The sequence below is a fragment of the Piliocolobus tephrosceles genome, chromosome 13, assembly GCF_002776525.5.
Source record: "Piliocolobus tephrosceles isolate RC106 chromosome 13, ASM277652v3, whole genome shotgun sequence".
NCBI lineage: Eukaryota > Metazoa > Chordata > Mammalia > Primates > Cercopithecidae > Piliocolobus > Piliocolobus tephrosceles.
The window spans coordinates 31,956,545-31,977,417 of record NC_045446.1 but is presented as its reverse complement, the minus strand read 5'-3'; the positions used below and the strand labels follow the sequence as shown (position 1 = coordinate 31,977,417).

At 52.1% G+C, this 20,873-nt stretch overlaps 2 protein-coding genes across 7 annotated transcripts in view; one reads left to right on the top strand and one right to left on the bottom strand.

Moving 5' to 3' along the window:
* The window catches only part of WT1 (WT1 transcription factor), a 48,039-nt gene extending 32,956 nt beyond the window's left edge, over positions 1–15,083 (bottom strand). For 4 of the 6 annotated variants that reach the window (XM_023230369.1, XM_023230370.1, XM_031933816.1 and 1 more), the window contains exons 1-3: positions 14,150–15,083; positions 8,069–8,191; positions 7,530–7,632 (exon numbers count right to left, since the gene is read on the bottom strand). In XM_023230369.1, the coding sequence (XP_023086137.1) occupies positions 7,530–7,632; positions 8,069–8,191; positions 14,150–14,591 (668 nt within the window). In that variant the 5' untranslated portion in view covers positions 14,592–15,083. Of the gene's footprint in view, positions 1–7,529; positions 7,633–8,068; positions 8,192–10,014; positions 10,713–14,149 lie in introns of those variants that run through there. The other 2 variants (XM_023230372.1, XM_023230371.1) reach the window with 1 other exon arrangement.
* On the top strand, positions 14,680–16,504 carry LOC111554659. Its single transcript, XM_023230296.1, has 3 exons — positions 14,680–14,719; positions 14,939–15,292; positions 16,251–16,504. The coding sequence occupies exons 1-3, from the start codon at positions 14,680–14,682 to the stop codon at positions 16,490–16,492; spliced, it is 636 nt and encodes a 211-aa protein (XP_023086064.1). The 3' UTR covers positions 16,493–16,504.
* The last annotated feature ends 4,369 nt before the right edge of the window (positions 16,505–20,873 follow it).

The following is a 20,873-nucleotide window of genomic DNA, read 5'->3' as shown; positions in this document are numbered from 1 at the left end:
ACTTTAATTTGTTCTAACCTACCAAATTTTGCACAGCACTTTCACACATTCTCAATACTGCTCACAACTTTGTGAGGTAGATGTAATTATGAGTCCCCATTTATTAGATGAGGATTGAGGCACAGAGAGATGCCCAGTGCTGGCATGCCTGGTGCCCCCACCCTCACTCTGCCCTGCCCCTATGAAGGCATCCTGAGCCTCATCCTCTCATTATCATTTATACAATAATAATAATAATACAGACAAGAGTCTGGAGATGAAAGAGAATATACTCAAGGGAACATCGTCACCTACTCAGTCTCTAGAAAATGACGATACTGCAACATGCCCCATGCGTCCTCTTCAGCTCACTAAGGACAGTGTGCCAAGATCCCAGTAGAAGCCCCCTTTGCGATTCTAGCTGTCCTGATAGCTTAGCCTGCAAACTCTCAGAAGAGGAGAGAAGGTGGGGAGGGTGTATGGGAGAGAAGGACTTTCAGAAAATCCCCAAGCTACTAATAGGTTTCCTGAGGCCAGAGATAGGATCAGAGCACAGTTTTAACCACATCCTGCCTTTTGCTGGCTAGGGCTCCTCAGCTGCTCAGTCAGTGGGCCTGGCTGGCACAGCCTTTCAAATGGAAGTCAATGACAGCAATGACAATAACGGCTGCTGGGGAGAGGACAAAAATGTGAACTGGAGCTAAAAATACTGGGCCCAAGCATGCTCAGGCTCTGATCTCTTTGGGCAATCGCTCAACACCCAGCTCTCATCATGGAAGCCCATGGAAAGAGGCAGCTTCATTCAAGGAATATACAGCCTCTGGCAAATGAAGCATCTAATTACTCAATAACCACTGTAGGTGCCGACCACCTCATTCCCAGAGGAGATCAGATAAGCAGGTGGTTTGGCTTACAGCGACCACTGTGGTCACGTAGGCATTTCAGCTCCAACCGTCTAACTCTGCCTGTTCGGAAGTGAACTTTCAAATTGCAGGCTGCTAAAATGTATTCCAAAAGTCATGGTGTCCTTTATGTTTTTTAAGTAGATCTTTAAAAAAAAAAAAAAAAAAGTCACTTGTTTCCTATGTAAGAATGTTTGAAGTTGGAGGCAAGGGAAAGAGGAAAGAAACTTCTATAACTGGGATTAATGCAAGTTGGAGTAAAATAAAAGGAAGTCAGTCCTAGCAAAAAGGGGGAGCTTAAAAGGAAATCAGTAGTAGATCATATAGAGTTTGTTTTGGCCTGAACTGCAGTATTACTAAGTTCTCGACCTCTGCACAAAAAGAAAGGAAGAAAAAAAGCCTCAGCTATTATCTAGACGAGAACTCCTCCACTCTTCAAATGCATGTGTGATTCAAGCACATTTTTATCTTTAAGTCTGTTTATTATATTCAGCAGAATAATTTGTGTCATCAAGGGAATAGAACCATCTAACCTGCCTAAGATTAGGGCCACCTCTGCCACGCAGTTGCTGGCTGGCCAGGTAACATCTTGGAAGAAGTAAAGAGCTGCCCCCACTGGATAAAAAATAAAAAGGCTCAAAGTGGAGATAACTGGCATCTGTGATTAGAATTCATGTTTCTAGCTTTTTCGGTAATAGCTGTGCCGCACACCAACAGAAAGTCCTCTGTGGGTGTATCTCTACCTAATAACCTAACGGAGGGTGCAGCCAGACTTCCACACACCCTTTTCCTGTGCTCCTCCCTTTGAGGTGCCTTGCAGCCTGCCTGCCTAGAAATTTCTGCCCAGCAGGCCATGATGAATAATTATTTCACAGTCACTCTCTTGGTATTGTAATTTCTCTCAAGCTCACCAGCTAACCAAAGAAAAACCCACTGGGGATTCCATTTCTATTAATAAACACTTGGTCAGCACAAAAGTTACAGGAATATTTGGAACTAGATTTTTCCTCCTCCCTGGAGACGAGTTTAATTCAAGCCTGTGGCTTTGATAACATTGCCCATCACCCTGGAAGCCATTTCAGACCTTCCACCTTCTGCCTATCTACGCAGGAAACAAATATTGACTTTGTACTAAGTGAAAAGACAGTGTACAATGTACATAGGTACACAAGTGAAAAGAGGCATTATTAATTACAATTTTATTTTCTTGGGCATGGGCTGTCATCTGATTTATGTCTATGTTGAAGGCCAACCCAAGTGGTGGATCGGCACTTCCCACTGAGTTGTGGAACCCAAGATTTCCCAGAAACTCTATGGCTGCTAAGGAAGTTTCTCTCACATGAAAAATAATCTACTTGTAACAGTCTCCACTGTTAATGTCACCATTTGTGAATCATCAACATTCAGTTCAAAACAGACTAACAATGATTGCTTCCAGAGTCGGTGTGGTTTTACCTGCTAACAGGCAAAAGTACATCAAAAGGAAATATTCTCATTTAAATTGGTAGCACAGTTGCTAAAGAAGAATATGCAAAACTAATAAAAGAGCAAAAGGAAAGGGAAGGGCTAGAATGCCTAAAAGAAACAATCAGTGTTCACAGGAATATTTTTCAAACACAGTGCACAGAACTTTTCAAAGTAGCCATGAGGATCATATGTGAAGTCGGCATAGTCAAGGACTGGGGGCTCCAAGGAAGTCAGTAAACAGATGAGGCAAAGGGACTCTGGGAAGGAAAGAGAGCAGAAAAGGCCCAGTTAGCTGCCTTTTAAGGTAGAGATTAGGAGGGAAATTGTGCCTAGTAGGGGTGGACCCCACTACTCCCTACAGTGACAGAAGAACTTTCTCCTGGGATCTTCCCTCTGGGCAAGCCCAAACCAGGGTGGTCCTGGAAGCAGTCATTCTTCCTGAGTCTGGATGGACAGGGAGAAAGGTCTCTGCCCTGTGATTGTTTAGGTGCCTGGGCTGAACTTCACCCCAACAGTTATACGCGGTGGTAAAGACGAAACTGGAGGAGTCTGGAGTTTGAAAGACAGCTGCTCTGTGAGCTAGAACTTCAGGAGAATGTTCAAGTCTGCTTCTGATAATGGCCTTGAGGGAAAACGTTGTCCCAAACCAAGAACTTTCTATTGAAAGCTACAGGTAAAACTAATGGATAACTGGACTTCTTTCACAACTGTGGGAAATAGAAGACCATCCTCTAGTGAGACTGAGGACAGATGCCACCTTCAGAAAGAGAATGGCACTTATCCATCTAGAGAGAAAGCAAGTGCAGAGGGTAGGAGGATGGATTCTGGAGCTGTATTGCCTGAATTTGAACACCACTTCCATCCCTTAACTGTGTTACATTGGGGAATTTTACTTCTCAGGGCCTGAGTTTCTTCCTCTGTAAAATAGGAGTGATAACCTGTTGTGTCCCTCAGAGTCACTAGGTGGATTAAATACGTCAATACTTGCAAAGTGCTTACAGTGGTACCTGATACATGGTAAGTCCACATAAGCATGTGCTCTTATGATTTATGAACAAAACTGATACACTGGCCGGCGCAGTGGCTCTTTACGCCTGTAATTCCAGCACTTTGGGAGGCCAAGACAGGCGGATCACAAGGTCAGGAGTTCGAGACCATCCTGGGTTAACACGGCGAAATCCTCTTCTCTACTAAAAACACAAAAAATTAGCTGGGCAAGGCGGCACACATGCCTGTAGTCCCAGCTACTTGGAAGGCTGAGGCAGGAGAATCCCTTGAACCCGGGAAGAAGAGGTTGCAGTGAGCCGAGATTCTGCCACTGTACTCCAACCTTGCAACAGAGCAAGTCGCCATCTCAAACCGAAAAAAAAAGTGATACATTGACTATACAAGGGCAGTAATCAGATAGGGAATCCTGCAGGGTCTGGTGTCACTCAGTGATTCAGAGCACAGCTGGGCTGTGAAGTCAGAGAGACTGAGGATCAAATCCTGATTCTGATTCTCACTTGGCGTGTGACCTTGAGCAAGTTACTTTGAGACTCTGAACTTATTTCCTCATCAGTAAACTAGAAATTATAGTACCTGCCTCAAAGAGTAGTTAAAAGGGTTCAATGGGTAAACTAAGTGAACCATTTAACATCATGCACAGCATCATATAGTCAGCATGCAATAAATTCCAGTTATTACATTACAAGGACTCATGCTTTCATCCAACAATGATCACTGGGTTCCATAAGGGCAGACACCTGGTTTCAGAAACCAGGTGACCTTTACACAAACTCCACCCACCTTCTATATGAGAGGAGACGGTAAGGAGGATGGAGAAAACCACCTCCTGCCACTTCCTATAAGTTGTTGATTGGGTACATTTTCTATTCACTGTTGTTCATAGCCATAACAAATATAGATGCAGCTGCAACTCCTCAGGTCTGTCACCCGAGAGAAAGGAGGGAATTGTGCAGGCCACAAGGAAAGAACTGGGATTTTGAGAACGTCCCCAAAGCACACTCCACACTGTATTCTGCTTATTTAATGTCAGATCTGTACCATCACCTTTCTTTTAGGCTGGCAAGGGAAAGTATATCCAAAGACTGGGGAGAGGCCCAGCACAGTGGCTCATACCTGTAATCCCAGCACTTTTCGTGGCCAAGGTGGGCGGATCACCTGAGATCAGGAGTTTGAGACCAGCCTGGCCAACATGGTGAAATCCCATCTCTACTAAAAATACAAAAATTAGCTGGGCGTGGTGGCAGGCACCTGTAATTCCAGCTACTTGGGGGCTGAGGCACGAGAATCGCTTGAACCCGGGAGATGGAATTGCAGTGAGCCAAGATTGTGCCACTGCACTCCAGCCTGGGTGACAGAGTAAGACTCTGTCTCGAAAAGAAAAAACGAAAAAAAGAGAAAAAAAAGAAAAAAAAAAAAAGACTGGGGAGGGAAAAGTTTGGTGAGGGAGGGGGAGAAAAAGCTGGGCAGTCAGCCTCAGGGAGTCAAACGCAGCAAGGCAAACAAAATACAAGCAAACTTTCCCCACAAAGTCCCAAACTTTAGACAGAAAAATGAATGAAACCAGGGACCAGTAGAAGCACCACTGAATATCTAAAATCCAAAAGTTAGGGTGTTAGGCAATTAAAGTTTAGTCCTTTTTTAATGCTTTTTCAAACACTGCATTCACAAAAGCATTTAAATACCCTTTCAAACTTGTTTAGGAGTAGGAAAAAGGGAAACCATATTAACTGCAGTAATGTTGGTGCACAGATCCAGTTTTAAAACATCCCTACACCTGCCCATGCATCTTTAGACTGCAAGGGAGGCACATGATCTTTGAAAACTGATTGGAAATGTTAATTTAGAGTGAATGAAGCTTTCAAGATCCAGATAGTACAAATTCCAAGGGAACAAACTCTTCCCACAGGGGTCACAAATTCTTCTTTGAGATGTTACTACTTGAGAAATGTTCTGTGAGAGGGAAAAATAGTATTTTTATTGGATTTGTGTAAAAATAACAGTACCAAAGAAAGTTCTGAATTATAAAGAAAGAAGATAGAAATAAACAAATACTTCTGAAAGGTGAGTTTGACAAAGTGCTTAATGCAGTGGCCAATCTGAAGCTGGATTAGAAAATGTGAAAATTTATGTGATGTTTCCTACTTCCCTAGCAACCATAAAATCAGACCTAAGTCAAAATCCACCATAGGCACCCTGGAGAATTGCTGTTAAACCAGTAGTAGTGATCGCTCCTTCCTGGACTCCTCTTTCAAGGCTGCCAGGTCCTCTAATGGACGCCTTCCTAGGGTCCCACAGGGTGAGTCTTGGCTTGGGAGAGGGTAGTAACGGATGTGTGTGTAGCTTCGAGTCGCTGATGCACCAGACTGCAATGTCTTCCAGTCCCCAACCCCCAAGAACACCTCCCATCTCGACAATGCCCACTCCCGCATCAAGGTCTTCTCTCAGCCTAGTGTGACACACCAACTGAGTCCACAGGGAGCTAAGGAGGAAGGGGTGGACCAAGGTCATTACGTGGGAACCATCCCAATAGCCCGCCTGATGGCTACCAGAATAACAGCAATGACACCCTGGCAATGGGCGGGAACAGCTACTCAAGAAGAACTCAATGGCCCTGCTGCCAGTTTTGCTAGGGAAGGAGATTCACCTCAGAGAATAAGCGCGAATCCTGCCTCCCTTCCAGAGACTTGACCCACCGAAGGGAGGCGCTGTGGTGGCAGGCTTGGGGCAGCATGCCGCGCCTGTGGTGCAGAACAGGAATGATTTCTAGCTAGGGAGGCAGAAAAAGAAGGATGGAAAGGTGCGACCATTTCGTGTCTTTGCCCACCGCCTGCCTACCCCCGCCCCCCCCCCCAAAAAAAAGTGTGATGAGGAATCCAAGATTCGAATAGATAAACCGGATGTTCTGGGGAAAAACAGAAAAAAAGTTTCCCCAGTCCGTGCGCCTCAGGCGTTAGAAATAGAAGGGGCGCGTCACTGCACTCTCTAGAAACTCCCGGGAAGGAGAACCTTAGATGCGAGAGCCAGGCCAGCCCCCGGGCTCACTCTCGTAAGGGCAGCAACGGCCTGGTGCTGCGCCTGGCTCCGGATCCAGGACTCCCGCCCCTCCTCCACCTGCGGGACTGGACAGTCCCCCAGGCGCGGCCACTCCCCCACCCAATCTCCCAGGGCAGGCGCTTTTCCTTCCTTCATGACCTCACTACCTCCTTCCCTTGACGTCAGCCCCGGGACCCCACGCGGAGGGGCGGGAGGATGGGGATGGGTTTGGGGGCAGCCGGTGTCAGGATCCCCGAGCACGCGGGAGGAGGGGGCTATGAGGTCATGCGCGCCCAATCCCGGGCCGCACAGGCCGCGCGCCGCCGCTCCACGGCCCCCGCCCCACCTTCCAGCCCCGTGCGGGCTGGTGTGCGCCGCAGTTACTAGGCAACCCTATCGCAGACGCGGGCTGCCGGCCAAGTTCACCCAAAGTTGAAGAAGAAATTTGGGGGAGAGAAGGTGGAGCGAGAGGCGAGAAGAGGAAGCACGGAGCGGGCAAAAGCTTGGAAGGGAATGAAGCTGGCCTTGGGCCTCCCGCGCACAGGAAGAAGGTCCCACGCAGGCCAGGGCAGCCTCCCCGCAGGGCCCTGTTGCAACCCGACCTCCGTCCCGCACCCAGGCCGGAGGCCCACCCCAGAGCGTAGCAGGGGTGCTGGGAACCACGCCCACAAATGGCTGCCGCGGGCCGAAACCCTGGAGGGTTGAGGTGGGGAGAAGACTGTGGCCAAGGCTGTGGCCGAGGGTACGCGGTAGTCTGGCCGGTGTAGTCTGGTCATTGATGGGTTTGAGTTCTCAGAACCGAGTGGGAGAGGACTCCTTGTTTAATCTTTAGTCCCGATGAAGGTAAACTCCTCCCAGTAAAGACCTTCTAAAAATAATAATAACTTTTCAAGCGCCGCTCCTTCTTCAGCTCGAAACAGTAATTGTCCTCATTTGTATACAAAATAAGAACAACTCAGAGACCAGGAAGATCAGCTTTAATTTCCTCTAAGTAGTAGAGTGGAGTCGAGGCGTCCCATGCCTCCGAGACCCTGCATGCCGCAGTCAGGGTTGCCCGACTGGGGTATTCTAAAGTCCGCCGGCTCGTGCGTCCCCTCTGGAGTCCCAGGGACCCAGACGCAGAGCGCAGCGCCTTCCTACCTGCTGTAGGGCGTCCTCAGCAGCAAAGCCTGGCTGCCGGTGCAGCTGTCGGTGGGGGTGTGGCAGCCGTAGACCGGGGGCGGCACCGAGTACTGCTGCTCACCTGCAGAGAGAACCGAAGACAGCTGAGCGACTGCGCCCCAAGGGCTCGGGGTGCGAGGCTGCGGGCAGGGGTTGGGGGAGACGCGAGATCCTGAGCTTGGGGCACTGGGGCCTGGATGAGCGGCGTGCAGAGCGAGGCGTCCAGAATGCGAGAAGCTAAGCCTCTCACTTTACATTCCCCTAGCAGTCGCTGCGCGGTGCACCCAAAAGGCCCGCTGGACATTCATAGACTTAGCTGGATGGCGATGTCCCTAAGGTTCTTGGGATAGAGGGAGACCCAGTCTTGTCCTTTAAATACAGTGCCATTGGGGTAATGATTTCTAAGGTCCTTTTAGATGTCCTCCTTTGCCTAATTTGCTGTGGGTTGGGAATTCCTGGGGGGAGAGGGGGATAGCATGGAAGAAGGGGAGGACTCCACTTGGTTCCCGTTCGCTTACCCAGCGAGCCCTGCTGGCCCATGGGATCCTCGTGCTTGAAGGAGTGGTTGGGGAACTGCGCCGCGTGGTGCGAGGGCGTGTGACCGTAGCTGGGCGTCCCGTCGAACGTGACCGTGCTGTAACCTGCGGGAGCGGCGGAGAGAAGCACAGCGTCAGCGGGGCTGTCCTAAGACAGGGACAGTGGGTCTGAACCAGCCGCGGGCGGGGGATGTGCGCTGAACCCCGCATTCGGACCCCCAGCGGAGGAGAATCCAGCCCCACCAGCCTCCAGGACTTTCGGCGGGAAGACGGCCCAAGTCCATGGATGTGACCTCGGGACAGGCTTCTCCATCCTTTTCTGACTAAAACCCCGACCTCGCTTTTTCCCAGTTTATTTATGCTTCAGTCTTCCACTGTCTCTGCCGCTTCTGCAGCGAACCCCTGGCAAGTTAAATAAACTCGTTGCCTGATCGACAGAGAAAGTTGGTCAACCCCAAAAAACCAACTCCGCAGCTCTCCGCAGGAGCAGCGCGGGCAAGCGAAATGAATCTGCTGGGCTAACCCCGCGCTGACTCCGAGCTGTAAATCAGGGACCCGCGCACCAACTTTCATTAATTACTCGGAGCCAGTTAAATGGCCTGGTCTTAAAAATGGGAAGAGTAATTACCGAGTAATGTTATCTGTCTGGGACTACCCAACCCGACACCACGACAGCCGAGGCCCAAAGGAAAGCTGGTGAGGGGGAAAACAAGGAAGGGCCCCTTCCAGTTGGGCCTTCAGATGGCGACCCTGCGCTCTCCTCCCCCTCCCGCTATGGGACCCACCTTGCGCCCAGGGATCCGACCCTGTCCACTGCTGTAGGAGCCAACTTCCTTGCTCCCCAAGCTGGACAACAAGTTTCCTTTGGAGTGTGCCTGACACTGTATCTCCCTTTCCCTCCATGGTAGTGCTTGGGTCCTTTGCCTCAGTTTCCCCCCAGGGCAATCCTGGCATTTTTCCCCATCTCTCCTAAAGTGAGAAAAAGAGCGTGGAGCCTCAGTTGGAAAACATAGTCTTTTATAATTTTTGTTATTAAATTGCTTTAAACATATGCCCCACAAGCTTCTGGAAAGCTGTTGCCGCCTCTGGGGAAAACGATCCTTCCGCTAAAGATCCTCACTGGCCCTGGAACCCAAGGTGGGGTCCCATTCCTCTACAAGTTCTGGAGTCTATGGCCTGAGGTCCAGGCACAATGGCAAAGGAGAGTTGCTCCTATGGGATCCTGGCAGGGCCACCCCACCAGCCTCAGATCCTCCTGGCCCAGCGACTGCCCTGGGTCTCCAAACTTCACAAAATTCTCAGGAGTAAGTTGGGGCAGACAGCACCCATTCTCCGACTCTTGCGCGATTTTATCAAAGTGCCTCCAAAGACAAGCAGAACTCAGCCGATGAGCAGGACCCAGGGCATCGTTACCTCCATTTTCGAAACACACACGCACACGCATGCACACACACCACCATCCCGCGCCCAGACAAAAAAAAAAAGCTTCTCGGGGCAACAGAGGCATAAGCCTGAAGGGTGGTGTGGCAGAGTGCAAGGGAGGGAAGGAGGGGGCAAATCCTAACTCCCTGGTAGTACAGGTCCAGGCTTAAATCTCACAAACCGCTCAGCACCACAAGTTGGGGATTGGAGAAGCCACCAGCTTTTATCATCTGCATGACCCTGAGGGCCTCCATTTCTCGCCTGCTAAGTGGGCAAAGATAACCCCCGGCCCCGTTAGCTCTCGGGCGTGGGTGAGCACGTTTGGGCTTCCAGAGACTTCCTTTAGAAACCTGAGGCCTATAGATCAGCTTACAAACGAAATTTGGCTCTGGGCACCCACTATTGCCTGGAGGGAAGGCCGATTTTCTGAAAGGACACTAAAAAGAGAGAGAGAGAAAGAGAGAGAGAAGAAATAGAAGCTACTAAGAAGTTTTCTCTAGGCGAACCCTTCTCCATTCATGAGCCGAGGAGTAGGCAGGGACCCGGGGCACTGCACAATCCTCAGAGCCCTGCTCCGCAACTGTCCATGCCCGGCGAGGGCCGTGGGTCCCAAATTGCGGCACCCACTCTCGCGACGTCCATCTGCACCCCAGAACTCGGGCCCAAGGATGCCCGTGGCCCACGAGGCCTCCTAGGCTCCCCTCCCAGACGGGACATGCAGACCTCGGGGGGAAGAGACCGGCCTCGAACCCCCTCCTTCAGGTTCCCCCGGGAGGGGCAGTGGTGAAAGCGCCTGTGGAGCGGAGGGAGGTCTCTTTTAATTAGAAGCTTATCGGACGCGGGTTTGATTAGAGCGCGCTGTCCCTGGGCCCAGCGCTGGGCCTGGCGCGGAGAGTGCGGGGGCAGGGGCTGGGGGAGGTACAGCTGCTGGCTGGAAGGAGCAGCCTGTTCAAAGGCTCCTTGTACAGGCCTTGGGGGGAGAGAATCGAGTGGCCAAGGTAGCGCCTTTCCCACGCTTAGTCCCGGCTCGGGAGGGGAGCGCAACCTTGACCGCGAGCGAAGAGGCGAGACGCGCTCTGCGCCCTCCACTCCCGCCCGCGGCTGCAGAGAAGCCGGGAACCGCCTGGCCCAGCCGGGCCGGGAGAGCTGAGGGGTGAAAGGGACAGCAGGCTCAGCCAGGAAGGTGCTCAGAAGGCTGAAAACGATGACTGCAGCTGTACCGTGATTGGGGAAAACCTGTCCCCCAACAAAATACCCTCTTCTATGTGACCGGAAGGGGGAGCCTTTGCCCTCAGGCTTCACAGGCCTCCGCACCTGACCCTAGGGTGGCCTGATGATCCCAGGCCTAATCACGCGTTAGGCGTCTGCGAGCTTGCGGGGCTGCGGGATCAGGAGACTAGCAAGCAATCTCTCTCTCTCTCTTTATTTTTTGGGGGGGACGGAGTTTCACTCTGTCGCGCGGGCTGCAGTGCAGTGGCGCGATCTCGACTCACTTCAACCTCAACCTCCCAGGTTCAAGCGATTCTCGTGCCTCAGGCTCCCGAGTAGCTGGGATTATGGGCGCCCGTCACCACGCCCCGCCAAATTTTTTTTGTATTTTTAGTAGAGACAGGGTTTCGCCATGTTGGCCAGGCTGGTCTCAAACTCCTGACCTCAGGTGATCCAACCGCCTCCAGCCACTGCGTCCGGCCCAAGTAAGTTTTTTTTCCCTCCTCCTTAAGCCTTGCATCTAGTCTGGGGCCACTCAAGTCCTCGCCCCACATCTGCCCTCACAAACCCGTCAACCCCCACACAAGGACTAAGAGTTTGCTGCCCCTCCCTCGGGCCAGAAGAAATCCATCTCAACGGTGGGGCCAAGATCCCTGGGAAAGGAGTAGAAACACCCTAGAATGGTCTGGGTTCAAATAACCACCTCTGCCACCTAATCTCATAGAACCTGTATTTCCTCATCCAAAAAAAGGGGCTTCTCCAGGATTAGCTGGTGAGTTTCTTGCAGAGGTTCTTGAGGCTGTTGTATTCAGTACCCAGTGCCTGGCCAGTAGGCGATTGATGTTTGCTAAATTAATGTTTACAAGATTAGGATGCCAGATATAATATTTAAGAAATTAAAATATGAACATGCTTGTGAAGTTTTGGGCGGTTGTGACTGGGCACCAGCAATTGCCCCTGCCTGTGCGCCATGGCTAGGCTGCCCTAGGAATCCAGAGAGGGCCTTGATTCCTCTCCCCTGGGGTTTGGCCTTGGCGCTCTGATGGCCATTTCCACATTTTTGAGAGAGTTGATGCCCTTGCCTCTCACAGTCCAAGTCTTGGGCCAGGCCCTGCATTTCCTGGGGAAGCAGCAGGAACCCTGGAAATCAAAATAATTGTTGCCTACTCCAGGATAGCAGCCAGGGCACTTCTCACATCCAAGCTGCCCCGTGAGCCTCAAGGGCTAAGTAAGCTCGACCCATCCGTTTTCATTGCAAGACAAAACTTAAACCTGGAGATAGTGCTTCCAGGCTGTATGACTTGAATCTGGGGCCCTCTCTCCATTGGGCTTTTTCTCCAGGGTGGAGAAGGAGGATACATTCACCTGCTAGTCCTGGTCCCCTTTTAACTTTTTCTCTATGACAGCCACGCCTGTGTATTACAGAGGAATCCAGATATTTTCCAGAAATGTAATGCCTGCTAACTGCAAAACCCACAGTCCCACCCCCCACGATGTGTGATAAGATCCCAGGCACCAGACCTGCCCTGAAGAGGGCTGGACAAGGGACCCAAACTGAAGCGACAGAGCCCAGGTTTCAAAAATCCCCTAGAAGTACTAAAAAGATAATGGCATAGCAGTATTTTGTGCCCCAGGGGCATGGATTCGATGGTTTCTCAACCACCTCCAAACAGCACACATGTAGACAGAGATTCATGGTTTCTCAGTCACATAGGTTTAGATGGGTTGCCGAGTTCCATATTTAAAGCCCCAAGAGGGTGGTGGGTCGCGCTTCTGCATCTATGGAGTATAACTTCAAGCCGGACCCAGTCTCCAGGTTGCCCATCTCAGCTGTCGTCTTATAGACGGGGATACTGAGACCTAGAAACTCCCCAAAAGTAACACCAGCCTGCTAAACAAAGGTGGCGCGATCTGATCAAAGAACACAAGCTTCAGCGACAGTAAGTTGCCCCAACGACCCTTGAGTACAAAACTCTAATTTCACTAACTAAAGGCATAGAGTGGAGGCAACCCTTGGGTCCGCTTGCAGTTCCTCCGCAGGACACTGATCCCAGATTCTCCGGAAGAAAAGGCCGGTTTCGATTTCTCCAAGGCTTCGGGTGGGCCTGGTGCTCCTTGTTACGCTAAGGTAGGAGCGGCCTGAAGACGCGCGTTTAGTAGGCGCGGGTGAAGGCGGGCAACAAGGGCAGAGCCCTTCTCCCGAGCCTTGGGCGAAGGTACCTCCTGCAAAAGATACACTCTGTTTCCCACGCATTCCAAAAACATCCCAGTCCTGAGGCCCTCGAGTAATTTTGCTCCAGGAAAAGCATCCGCCATTGTATTAGTAAAGGGTTTACTAAATTACCGAATCAAACCGAACTGGCTTAGGTTCTCAATAGCGCGGAAATCCACTGAAAATAAAAGAGAGGGCAAACTACAGTGGCTCCGCAGGATCGCGTCCGCGCAGCCCAGGCTAAAAAGAGGTGGGCGGGCGCCGGCACAGGATGAGAAACCAACCTGATATTTATCGTGTGCAGAGTTCCCTCCTTGTATCCCCACTAAGCACAGTGAATAATCCTGTCTTTGTTCTAACCCCAGGTCTTGAAGAAATATTGTCCCAGCTGAGCCCCGCGTTTACAAGATTAAAAGGCGCCCCAGATGGGCTGAAAGAAAGGTCAAAGCTCGTGCCTCCTTCTACTGCCTGTGGTAGAACCTGGTCCTGCATAGCTTGGAATCGGACAAGTCAAGTTCTCTTTCATCCCCAGAACCTGTGTGCCCGCCGCCTAAGCCGAAGCCCAGGAAAGATCCCCTTCTGTATTACCACACGCGGGAGTTATCCGCGGACACGACGCGGTTCCAGAAAGCCATTTAGTTACTGGCGGTGCATTTGCTCATTCTAGCTCTCCACGATACTTAATATGAACCTAGTGTGTGCCAACACCGTATTATAAGGGCTGGAGGTGCTCCTGCACGTTTTAGCGCGGCGGAGGCAGCACAGCACAGGCGCTCAACCCGCGCTGGTCCGACTCCGAATCCAGAGTCCAGACGTCTGAAAAGCCCAATGCTTGGTGACAATTTGGTGTTGCCTTAATCAACAAAACCTCTTCCCGAGGCAGAGCCAGACACTGCGCTGGTTTCCTGGTCCCACTCCCGTGGGGACTACCAGTCCCGGAATCTCTCGGACTCTCAGGGGCCCCAGACGACCTCCCGGCTCATGCGAACAGTCAGGCTTCCAGCTCTGCCTGGCTTTGGAGGATGTCGAGGGCCCGTGCCTGCGTGCACTCCCACTCCCCGGCCTCCTCCCCAGCCACCGCTTCCGCTACCCTCACGGCCCTTGGGAAGCAGCTGGGTAAGAGCTGCGGTCAAAAGGGGTAGGAGGAGGGGGATGTCCTAGAGCGGCAAGCACCTGGCGCCACTGCCCCGCGCGTAGGGGGCGCTCCCGGGCCTACTTACCCTGATTGCGAATAGCGGGCTGGCTCTCCAGGCAACTGGGCAGGTAGGGCGCGTTAGGAAACATCCTGGCCTGGCCGGTTGACGCTTGGCTGGGCGGAGGAGGTCCGAAGGGCCCGTAACGACAGGCTCCGGCTGTGCCAGTGAACTGGCCGGAAAAGTGGACAGTGAAGGCGCTCAGGCACTGCTCCTCGTGCGGCTCCGCGCCGCCCCAGCTCGGCTCCTGTTTGATGAAGGAGTGAGGCGGCGGCGGCGGCGGTGGCGGCGGAGCCGGCGGCGGCGCGGGGCCGCCCAACGACCCGTAAGCCGAAGCGCCGGGGGGCGCAAAGTCCAGCACCGGCGCCCACTGCGCGGCGCCGCTCACAGGCAGGGCGCAGCCGCCGCCGCCACCCAGCGAGGGGACGGCCGGCAGCAGCGCATTCAGGTCCCGCACGTCGGAGCCCATTTGCTGCGACTCAGACCCGGACGCCCCGCGGCTCCTCCGGCCCTGGAGACGTTCACCGCTGGCCTCGGCCGCGCCTAACTTGTCCCAGATGCCGCCCGGGTCCCGGACTCCCTGCTGCTCTGGCTGCGGTAGGCACCCAGGCCCGGAGCGGAGCGTGTGCTGAGACGCCGGCTCCGGGGCACACGTGGAAGCCGACTCCTGCAGCAAGAGGAAGTCCAGGATCGCGGCGAGGAGACGGCGGGGCCCGGGTGCCTGGGCTGCCGTCCCGGCTCTGGGTGGGTGGGTGAATGAGTAGGTGGGAGGGAGGGCGGGAAGGGGGGGAGCGGACAGGCGGTAGGGTTGCGGAGAGCCCCCGGGTGTGGGCGCTGCCTTTAACTCCTTACCCCAGCTGCCTGGCTGCCCTCAGCTTCCCAAAGCTCAAATAAGAGGGGCCGGCGGCGCGGGGAGGAGGAGGAGCCAGGAGGCTCGGCCGCTCCATTCACTAAGCAGCCCAAGTCCGGCCAGGCAGCGCGCGCTGCTCCTTGGGGGCGCCCTCGCAGCGCGGGTGGGGGCGGGTCCGAGGAAGCGTCCCGCTCGGAGACACCCTCCTCTTCAACCCAACACCCGCTCTCTGCTGGCCGGTGTGGCACAACCCTACCCCCACCTCCCCTTCTTGGCCTTCGCCAGTGTGGGAGCCTCGTCTCACTGGAGAGTCCCTTCAGGTAAGCAGTGAGTCCGGGCAGGGTCGAATGCGGTGGGAGTAGAGATGGGGTTATTAATCTTAAGAGAGTGGTTTGGAGGGAGGAGCAGGTAGGTTCCAAGAGGGCGGGAACTTTAGGAAAGCGCAGAGAGAGCTCTCTCAGGCTTCAGAGAAGCGTATACCCTTACTTTGCACCCTTGAGTCTGGCTCTTCTAGAGCCATCTGGTAGGGGGTGGCCATGATCTTGGGGTCACTGGGGAGAGAGGTAGCCCTTTGTGGCTTCCAGCGGTCGGTACTGAAGGCGAACGTGCCTCAGTTGGGTGGCCGGGAGTTGCACCAGTTATAAGCCGGGCGTGTTTCGATCCGCTGGTAGTTGTTTACTTGGTGAGGTTTGCGCCCGGTGGAGGGCGGTTGCCATATACCTAAAATCGGAGTCAGCAGCACTTTCCCTTTCCAGTGAGGAATATCAATTCTTCTACGGTTAAGCCGGGAAAACAGCGGCTAGTTTGGGAGGGAAGAAACCCCTTGGGCAAACGCCCAAAGCCTGCGTATATTCCGGCCGGAGCATCCTGGGCCGGAGCATCCTGGCGCCCAGTTTGGGGAGGAGGGGTGAAGGGGAAGGTTTGGATACGAAGCCCGGCAAGGAGAGGGTAACTCCTGGAGCCACTCCGCCGAGCACTGCCTGCAACCCTGATCGAGGATACCATTCTGGTTGCTCGCTGATTGACCAGGAGGCAGAAGCCAGGTAGGGGGACCAAGGAGTGGAGTAGGGAGAGCCTCCATCGGCCCACGAATGCGAGGTAGTGTTGTTCGAATCTTTGGGAGCTGGAAGAGCTTCGCCAAATCTGACTTCCTTCATCTAGTCTCTGTTTGGCAGCCCCGCGCCCCAGAACAGGTGTTTGGGACGGGAAGGGGGGTTGTTTTGGTTTGGTTTTTGGATCTTCTAAAGGAGTCAGGATCTATTGGGAAACAACCCCTAGGCAAGGAGAAGAACTGGGAGCCCGGAGCGGAGCGTGTTTCAGAGGTGCGTATAAAATCCCAGGGGCGCCAGGAGGCAGCAGCGACGGTGCAGCGTGGGACGGCCAGGCGCGACGGGAGGGAAGCAACCGGTTGCAGTCCGGCCTCCTGTACCTGGCTGGCCCGGGCTGGGGCTCCAAACTTTCCAGCCAAACATGTGAAGCAAAGTAGTTGTAGTTTGACAGAGTGGCGTTTCAATAAATGACATAGTCATTTTTTACGCTTTGGTTTTTTGCTTGCATTGCGTAAACGCTGTCGCCATTAAATTCTGGCTGCGGACCCGAAGTGTGTGCGGGTCCAGGACTTAGTCGAAGGGCACACTTCTTGGGGATGCGCATCTCGTAGGCGCAGGAGACCCTGAGGGTGAACGTACGGAACTTGAGCCCTCCGCTTGCCCCCCAGGCCACCTTTGCTGCTTGACTTTGCTTCGTCTCCACTCAGAAGTTTTTTAAAATCATTATTGAGAAAAGAAAGATTCTCCAAGTCACTGCCCCCTACGCTGTCTGCCCAGTCCTCTCCCACAAGCTCTATCCCTAAACCTTTCGCGGGCCTCAGGCGTTTGGTTTGTTGAGTGGAGACAGGACTCGCGAGACAAAATTTAGGACCCCCTAGATCACTGTATCTCCCTTCTTTCTCTCCGCCTATTATTTCTACTTGGAAGTCGTTCTCCTTAACTAGGACTCAAGCACTGAAGGATGAGGAGCCCTTTATGAAAAGCCAGGGGCTTTCGTTTCCAAACGAAAAGATTGAGATTGTTTCTTCTTTTACCATCCTTGGCCCTTTTAGCAGGGGGAGAGGAGGTTATCTGAAGGGAGGCAGGCTTGAATGTGAGTCTTTGTGAAACCCAGGTAGGGCAAAGACACGTAAATCTCTGCCAACATTTTTTAAAAATAAGTTTTTGCCCCGGGATAAGGGGAGTAGGGGTGGGTAGGAGGAAAGCGGGAGCCAAGCAAATGTAGTACTCCTGTCTCCTCTGCCATTTATTTTCTCGGAATCCTTGTGGGGGGGGGGGGGAAGAGCACCGGTGCGAACCCCGGGGTGCCCCTTCGCCCACTTCGACTTCTTTGACTTAAGAGGTGGGAGGAGTTCCCTGCAGCCCGCGGGGCCGAGAAGTAAGTGCTAAGCTCAGGAGCCGCAGTCGGAGGACCCCAGGGACCCGACAGGAAGTCTCCGTTCGACCCCCACGGATCCACATGTCCGGAAACCCAGGCTACCCTAAGCCAGACCTGGGGAACTGAAGTACTCCTGCAGTCGCAGGGCGCTCCATGCCCCTCTCTCCTCTTCTTTCTTGGGGATAACGTTCTCTGCGGGAGACCTGAGGTTACCCAAGGGGAACTCGCCCTCTACACTGGCCTTGGCGCCCTGAGATAAGCACCAGGACTCACAGCCTAGCTCGAAGGCAGGTAGCACCTTCACCCGCCGCGGAACATAGGTGCTCTCCTGCACCTCCTTTAGCTCACGAGGTCCGCCCTTCGCGAGGTCCCAGGGAAAAGCAGGCTGTGGAAAACTGGGCGCTCCCTTATTTCACCCACCTTCTTAACCCCTGTCAGCTCCGAGATCTGTGGCAGAGGTTCCTGGTCTGAACCACCGATTGGTAAAGGAAGCTGCAGATTAAACTCCTCGTTTTACAGAGAAGGAAACTGAGGCCCAGACAGACAAAGGAGAGGCAAGCTATGGAGCGCAGCGGTAAAAAGCAAGGGATTAGTGGCCCCAGAATGGAACCTCAACTCTGCCAGGTAACCAACAGCTGTGTGACCCTAGACGAGTTCCGCAGTCTCTCTGAGCCTCAGTTTCCTTACTGGTCAAACGGGATAATGGGATACTAGCGCCCACCTCATAGAGTTGTTCTGAGGATTAGATAGGAGAGTAGTGTTGACCTTGGACTCAATCAACTTTACAGTTTTTGTTACTACTACTGTTTAAGGACAGGAAACAAGTTAGTGGCAAAGCCGAGCTGAAACCCAGGTCTCTCAACATCCGGTTGGAAGTTTTACCCACCACCCTTCTGCCTCTTTAGAGCTAATGGGATGCAGAGGCGAGGAGAGCCCCTGGAAAACCATGCGTTGATACACTGGCAAAGCGCAGGCATCCCCGCGTCGAAGGTGCATAATTATTTCAATATGAAAAAATCGAGGCTGGGTGGAGCAGGCCAATGAGAATCTCTCAACCCCTACTTTCACCCCGGAGCTGTTCACTGCCTCTGACCGAGCGCGGAGCTGGGCTGCTATACAGCCGCAACCCCAGGGACCAGTGCGCACGCCCGGGCCGCCCTCCGGGAGACACCCCGCGGCCGCGGACAACTGAATAAACACCCCAAAGCGCTGCGATCGGTCAAGGGCGGTGACAGCCACCCTGCGCACGGGGCCCGCCGGCTGTAATAAAGAGTGACTCGACCTCGCTGCCGCCTGTCGCGGGAGAGGAACAGGCGTTTGACTAGCACCTCTCTCCGGGACCCGCGCCCGGAGCCCCACGCACAGACAGCCCTACAGCTAGCTGCTGCTCCCCTCCCCGCCTACTCCAACTCCTCGGAATCTGCCCACTCGGGGCTGCGGGGCAAGTGTTTAGGATGGTTCCCAGCCCCGCACTGGCGGTAAAAATTTCAACGTCATTTCTTTAATTAAAAAAAAGGCAAGGGAGGAGCTTTTCTGATAACTACTCCCAGCTTCTGATCATTTCAAAATGAACTCAATTTTTTTTTAACCAGTCCCCACTTACGGTTCTAACTCTCCTCTCTGACCCTGTCTGGGGGCCCCGAGTGCGGTGCAAAATTTCCCCCTTTCCCCCAGTTCGCAGTGCCTGGAGCCGCGGGGTTACCCTTCTGTTCTGATGCCACCTCGAGATGGTCTCCGAGCTCCCCGAGAGTCCTCAATGAAAGGATTCCGCGGCGCTGCCTCTATTATTATACCGTAAATCTTTTTAAATTCTGGAACTAATTATATAGAGGATATGTCTCAATTTGTTCTGCATTAATGCCACAGTGGGGATGGAGGCCAGGCCGTGGCCAGAGCAGATATGTAGGCCCATGAAATTGATGAACTGAGAGTTGCTTCCAGTCCTGAGTGCACCATCTGGAATTCCAGTCTGAGGTTACAATTAGAACTCCTGACCCCAGATTCAACTTTGCAAACAACAGGGGGAAAAAATGGGAAAAAGAAAAACCACGAGAGAGGGGAAAAAAATTATTCTGCACCTGTAAAAAAAAAAAAAAAAAAAAAAAAGAAGTCACACACAATTCACACACAATCTTAAAATCTTTCCATCTTAGACAATTCTTTCCAAGTATTTCTTTTGTGTTTTTAAACCTATAAAAGATAACGGGATATGTTTTATAGACTGGATTTTATCTCATCCCCTTTCCCTCTCCCAACTGCCCTCAGTTTAATAGTTGTCAGTTTTACCTCAGTGTTGAATTTAATTATATAGGAACAAAATATTCCTCAGTAAATTAGCTTGCTAAATGTTCTGTCACATTTACTTCCCGTTTGAGAAATGGCTTAATTACAGAAATCTACCTGCGTCTAGGAACTTTTTTTAACCCTTTTTTTTGACTGCCATTCCAGCTTAACTGTAAGCAGAGATTTTATTTGTGCAGTAATTTTATTTGTGTTCTAAATTAGTTTGGCCAATTTCTTATTTCTTTAGTAACACCCTGCTTTATTTTCCTCTCACTTTGACCCCCTGAAGAAAACGAAGGACCAGGCAGTGCTGGAGAATCTGTTAAATTTATTAGCATAAATGCTTAGACAAAACGAGATATAAATCATTCAGATGTATTAAGCCATAAAGTATTCCAATGAAGTCAGTCCCTTGCCAGGGTCCTGGTGTATAAATGTTCATATAAAACAAGGTATCAGTATTATCTTTCAAACTGAATAGATGTTGTAAAAGTATCCAAGGTTGAGTTAGGAATATGGGGGGAGGGTGCAGCAGGACAGGAAGGGGATATTCTTTAGAGCAGTCTATTAACATAGTGGTGGCTCAGAAAGGAAGGTGGAAAGGAAAACTCTCAACCGTTTGCATTTGGAGTCTTCTTAGATAATATGTTTTTAAAGAAAGGTATGCAGGATATATTTCAGAGCAAAGGAATAAGACGAAAAAAAAAAAAGATGACTAGAGGGAGAAAGGCATTGCTTTCTGTAGAATGCATTTCCCCCAGAGGTCAGTTTAGCTTCACAAAAATCCACCCAGAGGAGGCACTGACTCTTCATTCAGATAACGGATTCGCCAGTAGTGAAGAGCTACCTGGGCCTTCGTCTGGGAACTCGGATATGCAGCTGCTGGTCAGCAGAAGGATATGTATTCATTAGTGGTGGAAGAAGAGGAAAGCGCCCGGGAGTGAGAAAGGGGAATGGACAGAATTCCTGGCAGAGGCTTACCAAGACAAAAATCAGACACAATGTTTCAGCAGCAATTGCTCGTGAAGTTCCTAACCATGGCTCTCCGTAAATCTTGGCAAACCGGGGCATTCTTTGCCTTTTGGAAATGATTGTTTTCAAGACTTTTTTTAAAAAAGTCGAGTTGTCCACCAGAAAAATGGAATAGCTCACCTTCCCCACCCTTTTTATAAAGCATCCTTTCAGTGCCAT